Genomic DNA, 15,130 nt, shown 5'->3' with positions numbered 1-15,130 from the left:
GCTCTCACAGTCGGACATATTTGCGGAATACACCACGCCGCCGTTGACCCTGGCCATTGACCGAGCAACCCAACGTTCCTACCAGCTCCCTCTGCAGGAATGTGTTTATGTTCAAGTGCTGTGGATAAGATTGGCATGACTGCTACTGACCCGTTTTCAGATGCACTGACGATGTAGACCTCTTCAGGCCCATCACTCGCCCTGCTGAGACAAGTGATGGCTGAAGAATGACCAAACAGCAAGGCTCGTGGACTGATCTGTAGGTTGGACAAAAACAACGTAAACAACAAATGCATTGCCACTTTATGAGACCAATATATTACCGATGTATTTTTTTGTTTATAAAACACAAAAACACATACAAGATTTCTAATATCCGCACTCCAATGATCCGCAAATTCTCACAACTCGAGACTTACCAGAAGTTCCCCCCAAATCAGCGAGACAGTTGATCCTGAAATTTGCTTTTTTTCCATGTCTAAAAAATGCTAAATTATTCTCTTCTGAAACAAATCACATCAGCACACAGCTATGCTGATGCAAAAGGAAAAAAAATAGCAAATCAAAAATATAAATCTTACCTCAGTTTCCTGAAGCTCCAATGGAAGTGTAATGTCTGAGAATAATTTTTAATCCCAGACATTTCACATTTCTCTCTGCAGCTCCGCGAGATTCTATATGCAGCTCCGCTATTTTGACATTTTACAGGGTTCGCATTGCGAAGCCATGGGGCCTCTTTGCAATACAGAGTACTTTCATCAATAAATAAATGGGTTTGCAGAAAGCTCGGTGAAATGCGGCAGATTTAAAATGCATCGTGGTCTGCAAATCACGATGCGCCGAATCAGGTGGGGCTAATGCGGAACTGCTGGGAAATGTGGTAGAAATTTTTATTTTTTGTTTTGCATCAGAACAGCCGAGATGTGCTGGTTTGAATTTTTCAGCAGGGAAGATTTTGCATGATTTATATTCTAACAAGTACAACAAATCCTTTAACACAGACCAGTACAGGTAGACCTTAATTAGCACTCAAGATGCGTTGCTGGAGAAGTGAGCGCTAATCGAACCAGCGCACAGAGGGTCATTATACCACTACAAGGCAGCGGTGGGAGACGAGGTTGTGGGAGCTGCTGTGCTCCCAGTAGGCCTCAGCAAGGTAAAAACAACGAGCCTACCTTTACCCTACCTTTTACCGTTACCCAATATACATAATTACCCGATTACAGGGTAATTACTGGGGTACTACACTTGAAAAATGTTTATAACAGGTAAATGCTAGGTAGAGCGCTTTATTCATATGGAATACTCTCAATGATTCCAATTTTACTTCAAAATGTTCGTTTACCGTGCATTAGGCTAGAAAACTAGCAACAGAACCATGGGAAAAATATATAGTTCTAAGCATAGAAAACAATTACATAATGCTACAAAATGAAGAGAATTACGTGACGCTATAAAACAATTCTTATTACCTTAATCCTAGTGAAGCTTGGGCTAGGTGATGGCGGCGTTTTGGTGGAGCGAGGCGTAAGGCGGCCTGCCTTACGTCTCTCGCCGCGGTATTCATCCGCAACCTCGCCGCGCTGCGCTATTTGCGCTTACATAAATAACACAAAAATTTACCAATTTTTTTTTAACATGATTTATGGGAAAATTTCCGTGAGTCAGATCTTCCACAACCTGGGGACTTACTCAACTAAACTCTTTTTTATTTAACGAGGTAAGGCCCATTGAGCTATATGGCTCTTTTTCAGAAGCGACCTGGCAATAAATGATAACTCAACGAAGTGGCTTATCATGTGGAAGTGTATCGCAGCCAAATACTCGAAACGCATGATTCTAAAGGGGGACGGAAAAACCAGAGGACCTGGAGAAAAACCCACGTGACCATGGGGAGAACATGCAAACTCCAAATATGCAGGCGCCAGGGCCGGGATTGAACCCACGCCCCCCCCCCCCCCCCCCCCATCTCGTCACCACTATGGTCTCCACTGCTGCTTCACTTGGGTCATTGTACACCCGACAGGTCAGAGCTAGCCGGGTCATACAAAAGGTCGACTTTCTCTGTCGCCGTTGAAATTATTTTCTGAGTACCGCTCTCGGTGTTGATGGCTATTTGTAGGGGCGAACCGCACGTGTGTGTGAGAGTCACAGAAGTAGAAAGTCGAACCGACTGATTTCCGGGTATAGTTTAGGTTACCCCAACAACCATTATAACTGGTGACAGTTCCATCAGTTCAAAATGGTCACACAAGGTTCAGTTGCAGTTACACACTTCATAAAAACCAGTTTAAACTTAGTTTAAATTTAAATATTAGTGACATAAATGTTCTAAATAAATTGTAGGCTATACGAGAGCTCTTTGATTTGCTCTATATGAATGACCAGCTCTAAGTTGTTGCCATTATGTGTTATTTCACAAACAGTACTACATTCCAAATAAGCGGACTGACAATGTGGAGGAGTCGAATGTGGTGGAGTTGCTCGAGTCCCATGGTGAGGACCTGTCTAATGAGAATCCGATGCAGCTGGAAAAACAACGAGCAGAGGAAGAGGGCATAAAAAAATACCTGCCATTTACTGCTACAAGGAGCTGTACCAGCAGAAGAAGAAAAAAAGATCTTGATTTAAAGCTTTCGTGACTGCAGGGATTCATATTCTTGGTTCTTTCGGTAAAGTCACGTAGAAGGGAAACAATAAAAAAAAATATATAAAACAATATTGTTTTATATATTTTTATTATTTTATTGTTTCCCTTCTACGTGACTTTACCGAAAGAACCAAGAATAAGAAAAATTATGTCCAGGTGTCTTTAGGCAGATTTTTGAAATGCTCTGCTATCAAGCCAGAAGGTTCGGAGAAAATCCCAGAAGCAAGCCGGGTTCCTCTGGTGAACATTCCTGAAGCTCCAGCTTCATTGTCAGATGAAGAGACACCAGTTGATCCTGCCCCTTTGTTTGCAGAACTCCACCACTGCTAAACCCCGAGAGGCCTTGATCAGAAAGCTTTTAAACCATCTCTGGTAAGTTTAATCCAATTATTTCTACTTATTATAAGTGAAAATGTACGTCAGCTTTTTACGTATGCATTTTTGTACGCTTGATGACATTTAGTAACAAAACATTTTTCCAGAAATGTCAGCTAGGAATGCAACCCCTGATTTTGACATTATTTATACGGGAAATTAGAGATCGTTTTAAGTAATTTTCAGTGAAGTAGCATTTTTCCAGGATTGCATCTCTTACGTTTAGCTGGGGATTAACGTATTTGAAATATATTGCTAATGTGCAATATTTAATGCTGAGCTCCACATATCTCTCTCAAAGCTAAAGAAAATAACGGAGATACAGAGACAAAAGGAGACGGATAAAAGGGAAATGCAGAGATAAATGGAGATGCAGAGAGAAAAGGATAAATGAGGTAAGATTGAGTTCTATTTTTACCATAGTGTTTGTGTGAGAGTGGTACCCTGATGTAGACCAGTGCTTGCTAGCACTCAGTGCTCAGTGGAAGCTTTCTTCATGCCCATGGACCCCACTCCTCCTGCCTCAATGCCCTACTGGCTAGAGGGCACCCTACCTGGTAGGCAGGTAGGAGATGGAGGAATTACACTGATATTGTATCTCTACCAGATGTATATTCAATTGTTAAAGCCAAAGGATTCGCAAACTTCACAGCAAAAAAAATATTTAAATAGGACATCTCTGTTGCACCCCATGATGAACAAAAAACGGCTCCAAGGCATGGCCATGCAGTTTGAACTCGTCTGTCCATCATCATAAGAGTGCTTAATAATTATATGAAAGTCAGGGACCTCTAAAGCATGGAGAACAATAAAAAAACTCTGGCCTCATAACTATATCCCAAGCCTTAACCAGATCAATAAAGTAAATATATAGATCATGTTGAAATCGTTAAACCACTGCTGTAGCAGACAGAAATAGTACAGCATCCATCTAGGACAGTTTTACTCAAACTTTTTTGGCCTGCAGACCACTCAGCCGATGCAAACATTTCCGGGAACCACGCATTCCCCCATCTCTGGTGACAAAATGTACTCACTTATCCTTAAATACTAGTAAAACAAAATTATACTGGTAGGAACGAAGTGAACCAGCCTACAATAGATTATATCGTCCGTCCGTCCGTCCGATGTCCGATTAGGTGTAGCAACATCGTCCCCTACTGCAAACACTTGGCAGGACCCTACAAAAACCTTTAGACTCAGTGAGGCTTTCCTGGCTAAACAAGTGTAACATTCCCTTATAATTCCCTGAGATAGTTTTTAATTAAAATATTTAAATTAAAAATTATAATTCCCTGAGATAGTTTTTTAAAACATTTAAATTAAAAATTAACTCACAGCGGCCTAAAGTCTACAGCTAGGCCTAAAGCCTAGAACTAGGCCTCAAACTCTCCCTTCGTATCGTACCCCCGCGTGTGTGAAAGGGAGTTAATGTTTAACAATGTTACATTCCCTGATGTTTTTAAATAGAAACATTTAAATTTAAAGCTTTTACATTAATAATTAAAACATTTAAATTAAAAATTAACTCACAGCGGCCTAAAGCCTACAGCTAGGCCTAAAGCCTAGAACTAGGCCTCAAACTCTCCCTTCGTATCATCCGATTAGGTGTAGCAACATCGCCCCCTACTGCAAACACTTGGCAGGACCCTACAAAAACCTTTAGACTCAGTGAGGCTTTCCTGGCTAAACAAGTGTAACATTCCCTTATAATTCCCTGAGATAGTTTTTAATTAAAATATTTAAATTAAAAATTATAATTCCCTGAGATAGTTTTTTAAAACATTTAAATTAAAAATTAACTCACAGCGGCCTAAAGTCTACAGCTAGGCCTAAAGCCTAGAACTAGGCCTCAAACTCTCCCTTCGTATCGTACCCCCGCGTGTGTGAAAGGGAGTTAATGTTTAACAATGTTACATTCCCTGATGTTTTTAAATAGAAACATTTAAATTTAAAGCTTTTACATTAATAATTAAAACATTTAAATTAAAAATTAACTCACAGCGGCCTAAAGCCTACAGCTAGGCCTAAAGCCTAGAACTAGGCCTCAAACTCTCCCTTCGTATCATCCGATTAGGTGTAGCAACATCGCCCCCTACTGCAAACACTTGGCAGGACCCTACAAAAACCTTTAGACTCAGTGAGGCTTTCCTGGCTAAACAAGTGTAATAATACATTAAGTTTATATTCTTTGGTTATTCGTTCCTACCAGCCCACCCCGCAGGGACCTGTTTCATATTACCAGAACATTTTTTTTTAACCTAGATATCAGGTTTTTTCAGGGGGAGGGCATTTAGATCTTAGGGTTAGGGAACCTTATCTCACTAATTTTCTTCAAATAAATCTAATAAGTAAAATATGAATTAATGTCCAAAACTAAAGGTAAAAGCATGAATCCACATTTAGTCTTTCAGGCTGATATTTACATTATCATAGGTCCTAAATATAAAATAGTGTTACCTCAAATATATATTTTGCTTCAATTTAAATGTCATATGTAAAATGCTCACATACAAGACATGGGTTATACATTGACTGCGTAGTAATTACATTCCTTTAAATTTAAATCCCCACTTATATGGGAATGCACAGAAATTCTCTCTCATCAAGATGCTCATACAACGGGCTAAGAAAGTGTCAGATGGTGATAGTCTGAGAAGTGAAATTAAACCTGTTAAAGAAGCGCTCCAATTTAATGCTTATGATGCACAAATCAACAGGGCATTGAATGCCAAAACCAAATCAAATAACACGAGGGTTGAAACTGAGCAAGTAACTATAACTATTAAAATACCGTACAAGGTTGGGGTGATAAAACTATCCAGATGTTTGGAAAAACAAAACATCCGAGTCAGATTTGGCACGGTACATAAAATATAGAAATAACTGGTACTAAAGATGTATTACGAAAGCTATAAACAGAAAATGAATTGCACTTGTGGCAAATGCTATGTTGGGCAAACAGGACGAATGATCAGCACGAGACTAAGAGAACACCAAATAAATATTAAATACTCCCAAATACAACTGTCAGTAGTGGCAAAACATGCGTGCCAACAAGGACACTCAATTGATTTGGATAGTGTTGAAGTTCTGTGCAAAACTAGTTGCTACTGGCCAGGGATAATCAGAGAATCTATTGAAATTCCGAGAATTAAAAATACTTTGAATCGTTCGGATATCTACAGACTTAGTGCTGCTTGGAAGCGAATCATCAAATAATGCATTGTCTAAATGCATGCCCTATACTTCAATAGGGATTACCATTGGTACGGATATTTTAAGTACACACAATCGACAGGAGATACAAGAACAATGGGCTTGCATAATGTGCATGCATAATGTATGTTGATTACCATATAAATAATTCTAGATTTGAAGCTTTCGTGAAAAAATATACATTTTTTTTACCTACGTGACTTTACCGAAAAAACCTAAAAATATATATATATTTTTTTACCTACATGACTTTACCGAAAAAACCTAAGAGTACCATATAAATAACCCAACCGGTAATGGATATCCCATTGCCATTTATATGCCTTAATTAATCCCTCCCCCCACATTGCTCAAGAAGTGCTCACAAGTGATGCCATCACATCTACCCATCTATTTATGGGAACGAAACAACTAGCTTCCTCGCCTGATGAAGCTAGTTGTAATTCTAGATTTGAAGCTTTCGTGACTACAAGGATTCATATTCTTAGGTTTTTTCGGTAAAGTCACGTAGGTAAAAAATGTAAAATTAATAAAAGTAAAATAAAATAAAAATCACGACGTTTCGGAGGCAACACAAGCTCCCGTCTTCAGGTGGAACCGTCACAGCCACGACAGCTGTATCAAGTAAATGAGAGATTACAAGAGCTACCACTCCGTATATATAATGGTTGTAATTACTGGTGAAACGTCGTTCTCAGATTGTAAATGTTGCGGCTTTGCTCAACACACTGGTGTGCTGTACTAGTAACGAATTAAATGCTCTGTTTACGTGACAAACCATATAATTGGATGTGTCGGGTGGTGCTGGGTTAAATGACACATTAATATATTTATGCGATCTAACTCCAAAAAAAACCCTGTATTATGGAAATGTTGAAATACATATTATTAAACTGATACCTGCAAATGAATTAGCTTAAGTGCTGACATACATACTACATTGAGAATAGGTTTTCACCTTTTTTCTGGCAACAAAACAGGTGTCAAGATGTTAAAACACCAAACTGAAACCTTATACAAGGAATCATGTCTGCATTAACCACAACACTTGTGGTCAGAATGCAAAAAAAAAAACTCAGATAATATATGCATTGGCTTTGAAACTGATTGGTCCACACCAGAGACAGCTTTCTTTGGAGTCTAGTCTCCAAAGGTGTTAGACCAGAGGACGCCAAAAGGCGTACAGCACAAAGACAATGCACTATCAGAGTAATGACCACAAGTATTGTGGTTAATGCAGACATGATTCCTTGTATACGGTTTCAGTTTATTGTTTTAACATCTTAACACCTGTTTTGTTGCCAGAAAAAAAAAGGGGAAAACGTATTCTCATATTTTGGTACTGGCAAAGGAGGTCCCATGACATACTACATTATCAAGTGATTGAAAGACGTACCTGGAGGTCTGGGGTAACATCCCAGAGGCAGACCTGACCATCATAGCAACCTGTGACCAATGTCTTGTGGTCTTCAGTAAGCAGAAGGGTAGAGATGCAGTGCGTAGGTGCCTGTCTGCCCCAGAGCACAATGGGAATCACCAGGGTTTGTCCACTCATTACTGCCTCCGCCTGGTGGAAAGAAATAAAAACAAATTCAAAATTAATATTCACGATTCTGAAAATAAGAATACGTTTCTCAACACGAAAGCGAAGAGGTTATAACTTTAACAATAATTAAATATTTACCCAGGAAAGCCACACAGAGTGAAAACACTTTTTATGCAGGAGCGTCTGCATTGGGATGTCTGGCCAACATCGATTACATTTGATGTCTTGAAAAAAAAATGATCTTGAAAAAAAAGAAAAAATGATCTTGATTTAAAGCTTTTGTGACTGCAGGAATCCATACTCTTTGGTTCTTTCGGTAAAGTCAAGCTTTTCCACCTGATGATGGACGCTTGTGTTGCGCCTACGTGATTTTACCGAAAGAACCAAAGAGTATACATTTGATGTTTTAAGCTATCGGAGGAAACCAGAGAACTCAAAGGAGACGACCCGTGCAGGAAAGGACAAGAAGATACAAACTTTAACTCCGAGTCAGGAATCTAACCCAGGTCCTTGTTGATGAGAGACGCACGTATCACCACAAAACAGTCACATTGAGCCACAATCTTCCAAAGATACTTCCAAGACAATACTTTTCATCCCATGAAACCTCAGCTTCAATGCCCCCACCTTGTTCTACCATTTCAGCGGTACCCATTTTACATAAGGGTTTGGCCTCCGATTACCAAAGTATAGTTTAGGCAGGTGACAACAGAACAATGGTATCATTAGACTACGGGGTATAGAACCTTGGCGAATCCATACTGGTATAATTTACAATAAATGCTTTGTCACGGCTTACCATTCATGTGTAAGCCACATGATCTAGTGTAGAAAAAGGATCATCTTCCTTAGTAGCTGTCAAATGACAAAAGTCCACCACCCGATAAAGTGGAGTCTGACATTACCACCGTTTTCATAAAGGCATATCCAATTATAATGGCATAACCCAAAAGCATGCCTCCTAATAGGGAGTATTTAGAAAAAAAATTAAAAATTGTACCGGGTTGCAGCTTCACATGCACATCTGCTCCAAAGTACAACACACCTGCTCTGAAAGCTTGGGAGAACAGTATAGCTCTATTCTTTGGGTCTTTCGGTAAAGTCACGTAGATAGGTTAAAAAAATATATATATAAAACTACGACGTTTCCATCGCAACACAAGCGGTCGTGTGTGAAACTGGTCATCATAATGCGGTCACGAAAACTTTAAGTCAAGATTTAGTATAGCTCTATTCAAATGAGATTTATTTCCATTGGCGGTATGAATAGGTTATGCAGACATCATATTTTAAATAAATAGCAGGATAGCCACTAAACTAGTATGGCATAATATGTCTTGTTTTCCAGAGAGTGTGTGTAAAAATATCCAAAAAGGGGGTCTAGGTTCTGGAGCAATAAAAAGGTGATAATAAAAAACAGGAATCATGAAGAAATTAGAAATTAGCAGTATGAAGAGGATGCTCAGTATTGTTGTGGCTATTAGACATGTAATTAAAATGTACTAATTAATTCAGTATATGCAATTGAATGTTGTACATACTAATCTATTATGGTTTATACAAATTTCCTGCAAACAATGTAACACTTAGACAAATTGGGATTAATCTGTATAAGCTAAAACAATACAAATGAAATATCCAAACAAAAAAAATATCACTTATTTTTGTTGTCCTTTCCCCAATTATATTTGAATTGTGCAATAGGTGTTGTTTCAAGAGAAGCAAAATCCATTCAGAACTCTTGTATAGCAAAAGATTACTTCCAAGTGACCTCTTGTCGACACAATAGGAGGCAGCACTTGACCACCCACTCTGATACATAGAATAATATTCTTGGTTCTTTCGGTAAAGTCACGTAGAAGGAAAATAATAAAAAAATTAAAACACCTGATAACGATTGCTTGTGTTGCAGTCGAAATGTCGTGAGAATTTTTTTTATATTTTTTTATTTTATTATTTCCCTTCTACGTGACTTTACCGACAGAACCAAGAATATGAATCCCTACAGTCACGAAAGCTTTAAATCAAAACATAGAATAATGTTAATCCCAAAACACGATAGATTAAAAACACGGTGCACCTTTGTTGTATTCCAAGTGTTTTTGAAAGCAAATATATTAAACACTGAAATTATATTACTTGTGTTTTTCAAAACTATTGTATATTGTTGAGCCACTAAAATCATTCAGATCTTTAAGCAATACAGCAGAAATTTTAATAGTCAAAGCGTACACCCTGCTAGTCATCTAAACTACACAACTAAGCCTGCAAAGCTCACTTGAATTAGCAGGAGGGATCTAGGTAAGGAAATGTGATCTGCTCAGACGATGTGAACAAACACATCGTAAAAAAAAACAAGTAAAAAAATTTAAATATAAAGAGCACTTATGGTGGCCCTATCATACACGACTGCTATTATCCGCAGCAGCTGTGTGGTCCATGAAATCTATTATCAGCAGGCCCTATTCTTCCAATTATCTAATATTCCATACAGCACAGTGCACAGTACACACATGCTGTATTTTTTTTATAAGATGATATTTGGTTTGTGCACTAACACATACATACACAACACAAATATATCATATGATGTACATTACAGGGGGTTGCTGTTGTTTTTACGTTGATTGTAATTTAAATTGTGGCAAACTGGTCTATTCAGCTATCTTGATGAGCCCCCCCCCCCCCACAACTATTCTGGCTAGCTGGGCTTTTACTGTAGAAAAATTGCACTATTTGCAACATTTGAATTCTCATGAAAAAATTAATTTTGCAATAGAGGCAGCCTACTAACTCTGGGGGATAATACTATGTCAGAGTACAGAGCCAGTACCACTAATAGCATACATTGGAATACATGTGATAAAACGAGTTTCTCAAAGGTAGTGAGATGCGAGCATCAGCTCAGATTAAAAAAGAGATGCAAAAAACCACAACATTTTGTTTTTCATAATATAGGTTTTTGAGTCAGGCACGCGTTATTTATAAATGTGTCGTAACCCTCCACCACCCGACATGGCCAAACAGTAAAAAATGTGTCACGTTTTTGAAAGGACAAAATAATTCACTTCTTTAGCCCACCGGTGTGTTGAAGAGAGAATCAACAGCATTTTAAAATTTGAGTAGTACGACGTTTCGCTGGTAATTACAATCCGCTTCATCGGGCAAGAATGGCGAAGCTCTCCTGTTGCTCCCGGTCTTAAATAGAGCAGCAGCATCAGGGTGACGTCATCATTTAATTCAATCTGGTGCAGTGATTCGAGGCAAAGAGGGGGTGGGTATTGTAATGATATAGATTGGTAATCATTCAATTGTTATTCATTGGTATTTGTTTCCCTTATAACATTTTGTTTTTATCTGGTATATTGCCAGCTGTCAAGACTAAAAGAATTTCAGTTTGATTATCAATCAACCAACATGGCCCAGTTGTAGCACGTTCCCTGCTAGTTGCAGAGGTTCATGCTCCGCATCTCGTGGTCACCATGATTATTACTGCAGGTGTGATAACCGTATCCATAAGCGGTCTGCTTCACCAGTGGTCGTTAAATATCCCCTGATATCATTTATAAGAGGTCATTGTGTGCTCACGTCAGGGTCCACATCTGCCAAGTTCCAAGATGTATCTGAAAATGATTCTATAAGGATATACACAGAAAGAATTGCCCCCCATGGAAAAACCTTGGCAGGACCCTCCTGAAAAAGAAGTCATGAAACTAATTGAGGTTTTCATGGGTAAACAAGCATAAAAATGATAAACGCCTTTATAGCAGGGCAGCTACCAGAGGCTATTCTCTCACATGGGGGGTGCTCTGTGAGAGTTTCCAATGGAACTAAACGAATGGGATGAGGTTAATTGCACAATTGGAATATTGAGACAAAAAAGTTAAACACATCTACTATATTGTTACACCCAATCATATTGCAACATGCTTCAAATGTCACAACTCATTTCAAGACCAGGTCACGAGGCCAAGCAGATCATGTGCCTGAATAAGCAACCTGTGTTTGACAACCTTTGGAAGATATAAAACAATCGTTTTGTTAAATATTGACTAATTTCAATGGAAATCTCAAGTCATTTCCAGCTGCTTGGACACTGCAAAAGTTGTTCCTCCTATTTAAAAAAATAAGACAAATTTTCTACTTTGAATTATTAACCAAGCTTCGTGTGCTGGGGAGAAGTGTACATTATTCTACACTAAACGTTCCTTTAAAAGGCAGTTTCAGTCTGGGTTCCACCTCAAGCATTTTACAATAACCACCCTGTTGAATCTAGCACATCAAATATATATATACTGGCAGTCCTCGGTCCTATGTCAGGTTATGTTCCAAAAAATAGGTAAGTCGAAACGATGCAAGTCGAGACCGATTTCCCTAGAGAAACAATGATATAATAGAGGGCTACATTTCCGACGACGGCTCCGACGTGCAACTTTATAGATATTCTCGATTTGAAGTTTTCGTGACTGCAAGGATTCATACTCTTTGGTTTTTCGGTAAAGTCACGTAGGTAAAAATTTTAAATAAATTAAATCACGTTTCGGGCGCAACACAAGTGTCCTTCAAGTATGAGATATGAATACAAATAGATATGAATACAAATAGCATATTTAATCAACTACCAACCATTTACAAAGTACAATAATAGTTCATAACAGGTTTTTGGGTTAGATCTCGTAAATATAAATGTGTCGTTAAACCCGCCACCTCCAATTAGTAAGGTTTGTCACGTAAACAAAAATTGCCAATTCGTTACTAGAACAGGTGTGCTGTAGAATAAACCCACAACATTCACAATTCGAGTACAAGGTTTTGCCTGTAATTACAGCCAGCATTATCAGGCGACAGCCAGCCACAAATCTGGCTGTTAAGGCGATATGGCCATTGTTGTCTTTGGTGTGTCTGTGTGTGTGTGCGTGCAATCTTGGGGACTCATTGCTCCATCAAGACTCTAGGTCAGTTAAAACAAAGCATAATTGTTTTCTATTTGTCACTTTGTTTTATTTTCTATACGGTATTTATTGCAGTATTACATGCAAATGTACAATGCTTTTTATTTATTATTTGAGTTTAACAATTGCTTCCCTTTTTTAAATCCTTTATATTAAGTTCACTTGCTTGCTTGCTTGCGCGTTTACGACCGTGCAAATCTTTCGGTCGTTTTTTAACCCACTTCCCGTTATCCAGTCGAGCTGACATTTTGCACACAGACTCGTTGTGCGTGACAATTTATTTTCGTGACAAAAAATATCCAAAATTTTCCACTTTTTAGGAAAAAAAAAAATTCACCAACACAATCATATATTTTTGCTAAACACATAAAATTATTCTGGATGTGTCAACACACTATAAAAATGAAACTCTTACTCAAGAAAAACAGAAATGAATAAAAAAATAAAACCGATGCCACGCATATAAAGGATTTATAGTGAAAAACTTTGTTTTTACGGGTTCATTTTTTGTTGAACCGTAACACATTTCACGACGAGTCTCAGGAACAAATTGTGTTCTTAAGTCGAGGACTGTTTCTATTCAGAATGCTCGGCTTATTTGGACTGAATAGATTAACGACCTTTCTGCTACGTTTCGTTTCAGTCACTGAACTTTCCTTTTATCAACGATTTTTAAGGGTGAAATAAATCAAAATTGTAAAAAAAACTGACAGGAAAAAAACTCTTTAAATAAAAAAAATGTTCCCATTCGTAATGTTCTGAAATTATAAATGGAGTTCCCTCAAGTGCTTTATTCTGGGGCCATTTTGGTCTCTCTTCTCATAAATTAAATGCCTAACTTTTCAAATATTAATCTGTATGCCGATGATGCAATCCTCTACGACAGTGCAAAACAGTTAAAAATTTGAATAAAATACAAAAGTGGCTAACAGATAATTTAATTCTCAATGGTAAGAAAACCGTCTGCATGGTCTTGGGCACAAGGCAAAGGCTGGCATCCGCGAGTGGCCAATACAGAATTTCACTCATTAACATTACACGTCGCAAAAATATCAGTGAATTAAATATCTATGCCTGGAATAATCCTTAGCTCTTTTAGTATCCACATTAAACAGACTAATATAAACATCACCTCTAGACTTAAATTGCATTTAATCCGAGAAACGTTTAAGTGTCTGGGCACCAAATTGAGTCTACCAGTGCTGTTGTCAGTTTTGTTGAATGGTGCAGAGGCCTGGACATTGCTTCAAGCTGATTTGGATCGGTTCCACATGTGATGCCAAAGAAGCCTTCTTGGCATCCAATGGTTCGACTTCGTCAGAGATGTCACCAGTGCATCTACAGCCTGTCTCATAGAGATTGAGAGCTTAGTTCGAGGGAGACAGCTGTCACTTTATGGACAAGTCGCCCTTCTTGATGTGCAAACTCCAGAAAAGTGTGCACTTCAGTTGGCGGTTGACGTTCAAAGTGGACTGCTACCCTCAAAGAGATTGTGCCTTCCCCGTGGCCACCCCCGTGATGCGTGGATCAAACACTACTGAAGACACTGGTATGGCAGCCAGTGAAGTTCATGCAAATGCTGTCGAAAGAGGTCACACGTTTGGTGCAACGGTCCTTGGCTGACTATACGTGATAAATGAATGTAGACTTTGTGCATATCAAAACAGGAACTGTATTTCAATTATGGTCCACAGGTTGTCCAGCTTTTGCTGCCTGTTTTGGAATATGCAGACGTTATTTATTCTGGTGAGAGAGGCCTGCTGTACAACACACCAGTTGACTGTGGTGGTGAGTGAGCCTGCCTGTTGATCCCTCAGAAACCAGGAAGAGTCAGGGCTAGGGACTTTCCCCCTTCAAAAGTAGTTGTCTACTTGAGATTGGGTGCTTTATTAAGCTTGTTAGGAGTGCTTCTTCCCTTTCTTCAGGCCTCATACACCAAGAACTTCTGGAAACTCTGCCTTTGAACCTCACCCATCATCTATGCCACAAACTCCATCACCCAGCCAAGAATCCTAACACAGCCCCAAGATAGCCAGTAACCCGTTACTTCTCATCCTCCCCACTCACTCATCTAAACACACTACGCTGCTCATAGGAATTGTGAGTTGCATTTGAACAGTAAAGTATTATTGATTATGTTTACATTATTGTAAAGGAAAAGTAGAATTTATCTTGCGTTGAGAACGTATCCTTAAGTTCATAACAAAGATACAAATGTTGACCTCTATAATAAAGGTCAAAATGAACAAACTTATAATTCATGCACCATTCTTCAGGAGCGGATCCTATACGTAATCGAGGAATGCCTGTATTCCCAATCTCCAACATCCTATTTCTTGGGAAATTGTTGGAGAAGTTGGTCACATCCCAGCTGGAAGATTGGCTTGA

At 38.6% G+C, this 15,130-nt stretch overlaps 1 protein-coding gene across 3 annotated transcripts in view; it reads right to left on the bottom strand.

The window, feature by feature from the left end:
• The window catches only part of LOC133359279 (WD repeat-containing protein 7-like), an 82,015-nt gene that overhangs the window by 54,150 nt on the left and 12,735 nt on the right, over positions 1–15,130 (bottom strand). For 2 of the 3 annotated variants that reach the window (XM_061577765.1, XM_061577767.1), the window contains exons 2-3: positions 7,641–7,811; positions 151–257 (exon numbers count right to left, since the gene is read on the bottom strand). In XM_061577765.1, the coding sequence (XP_061433749.1) occupies positions 151–257; positions 7,641–7,799 (266 nt within the window). In that variant the 5' untranslated portion in view covers positions 7,800–7,811. Of the gene's footprint in view, positions 1–150; positions 264–7,640; positions 7,812–15,130 lie in introns of all 3 variants that reach the window. The other variant, XM_061577766.1, reaches the window with a different exon arrangement.

Source organism: Lethenteron reissneri, chromosome 64 (assembly GCF_015708825.2).
Source record: "Lethenteron reissneri isolate LAM-NWPU_2019-01 chromosome 64, ASM1570882v1, whole genome shotgun sequence".
NCBI classification, from domain to species: Eukaryota; Metazoa; Chordata; class Hyperoartia; order Petromyzontiformes; family Petromyzontidae; genus Lethenteron; species Lethenteron reissneri.
This window is presented reverse-complemented; position numbering and strand designations above follow the sequence as displayed.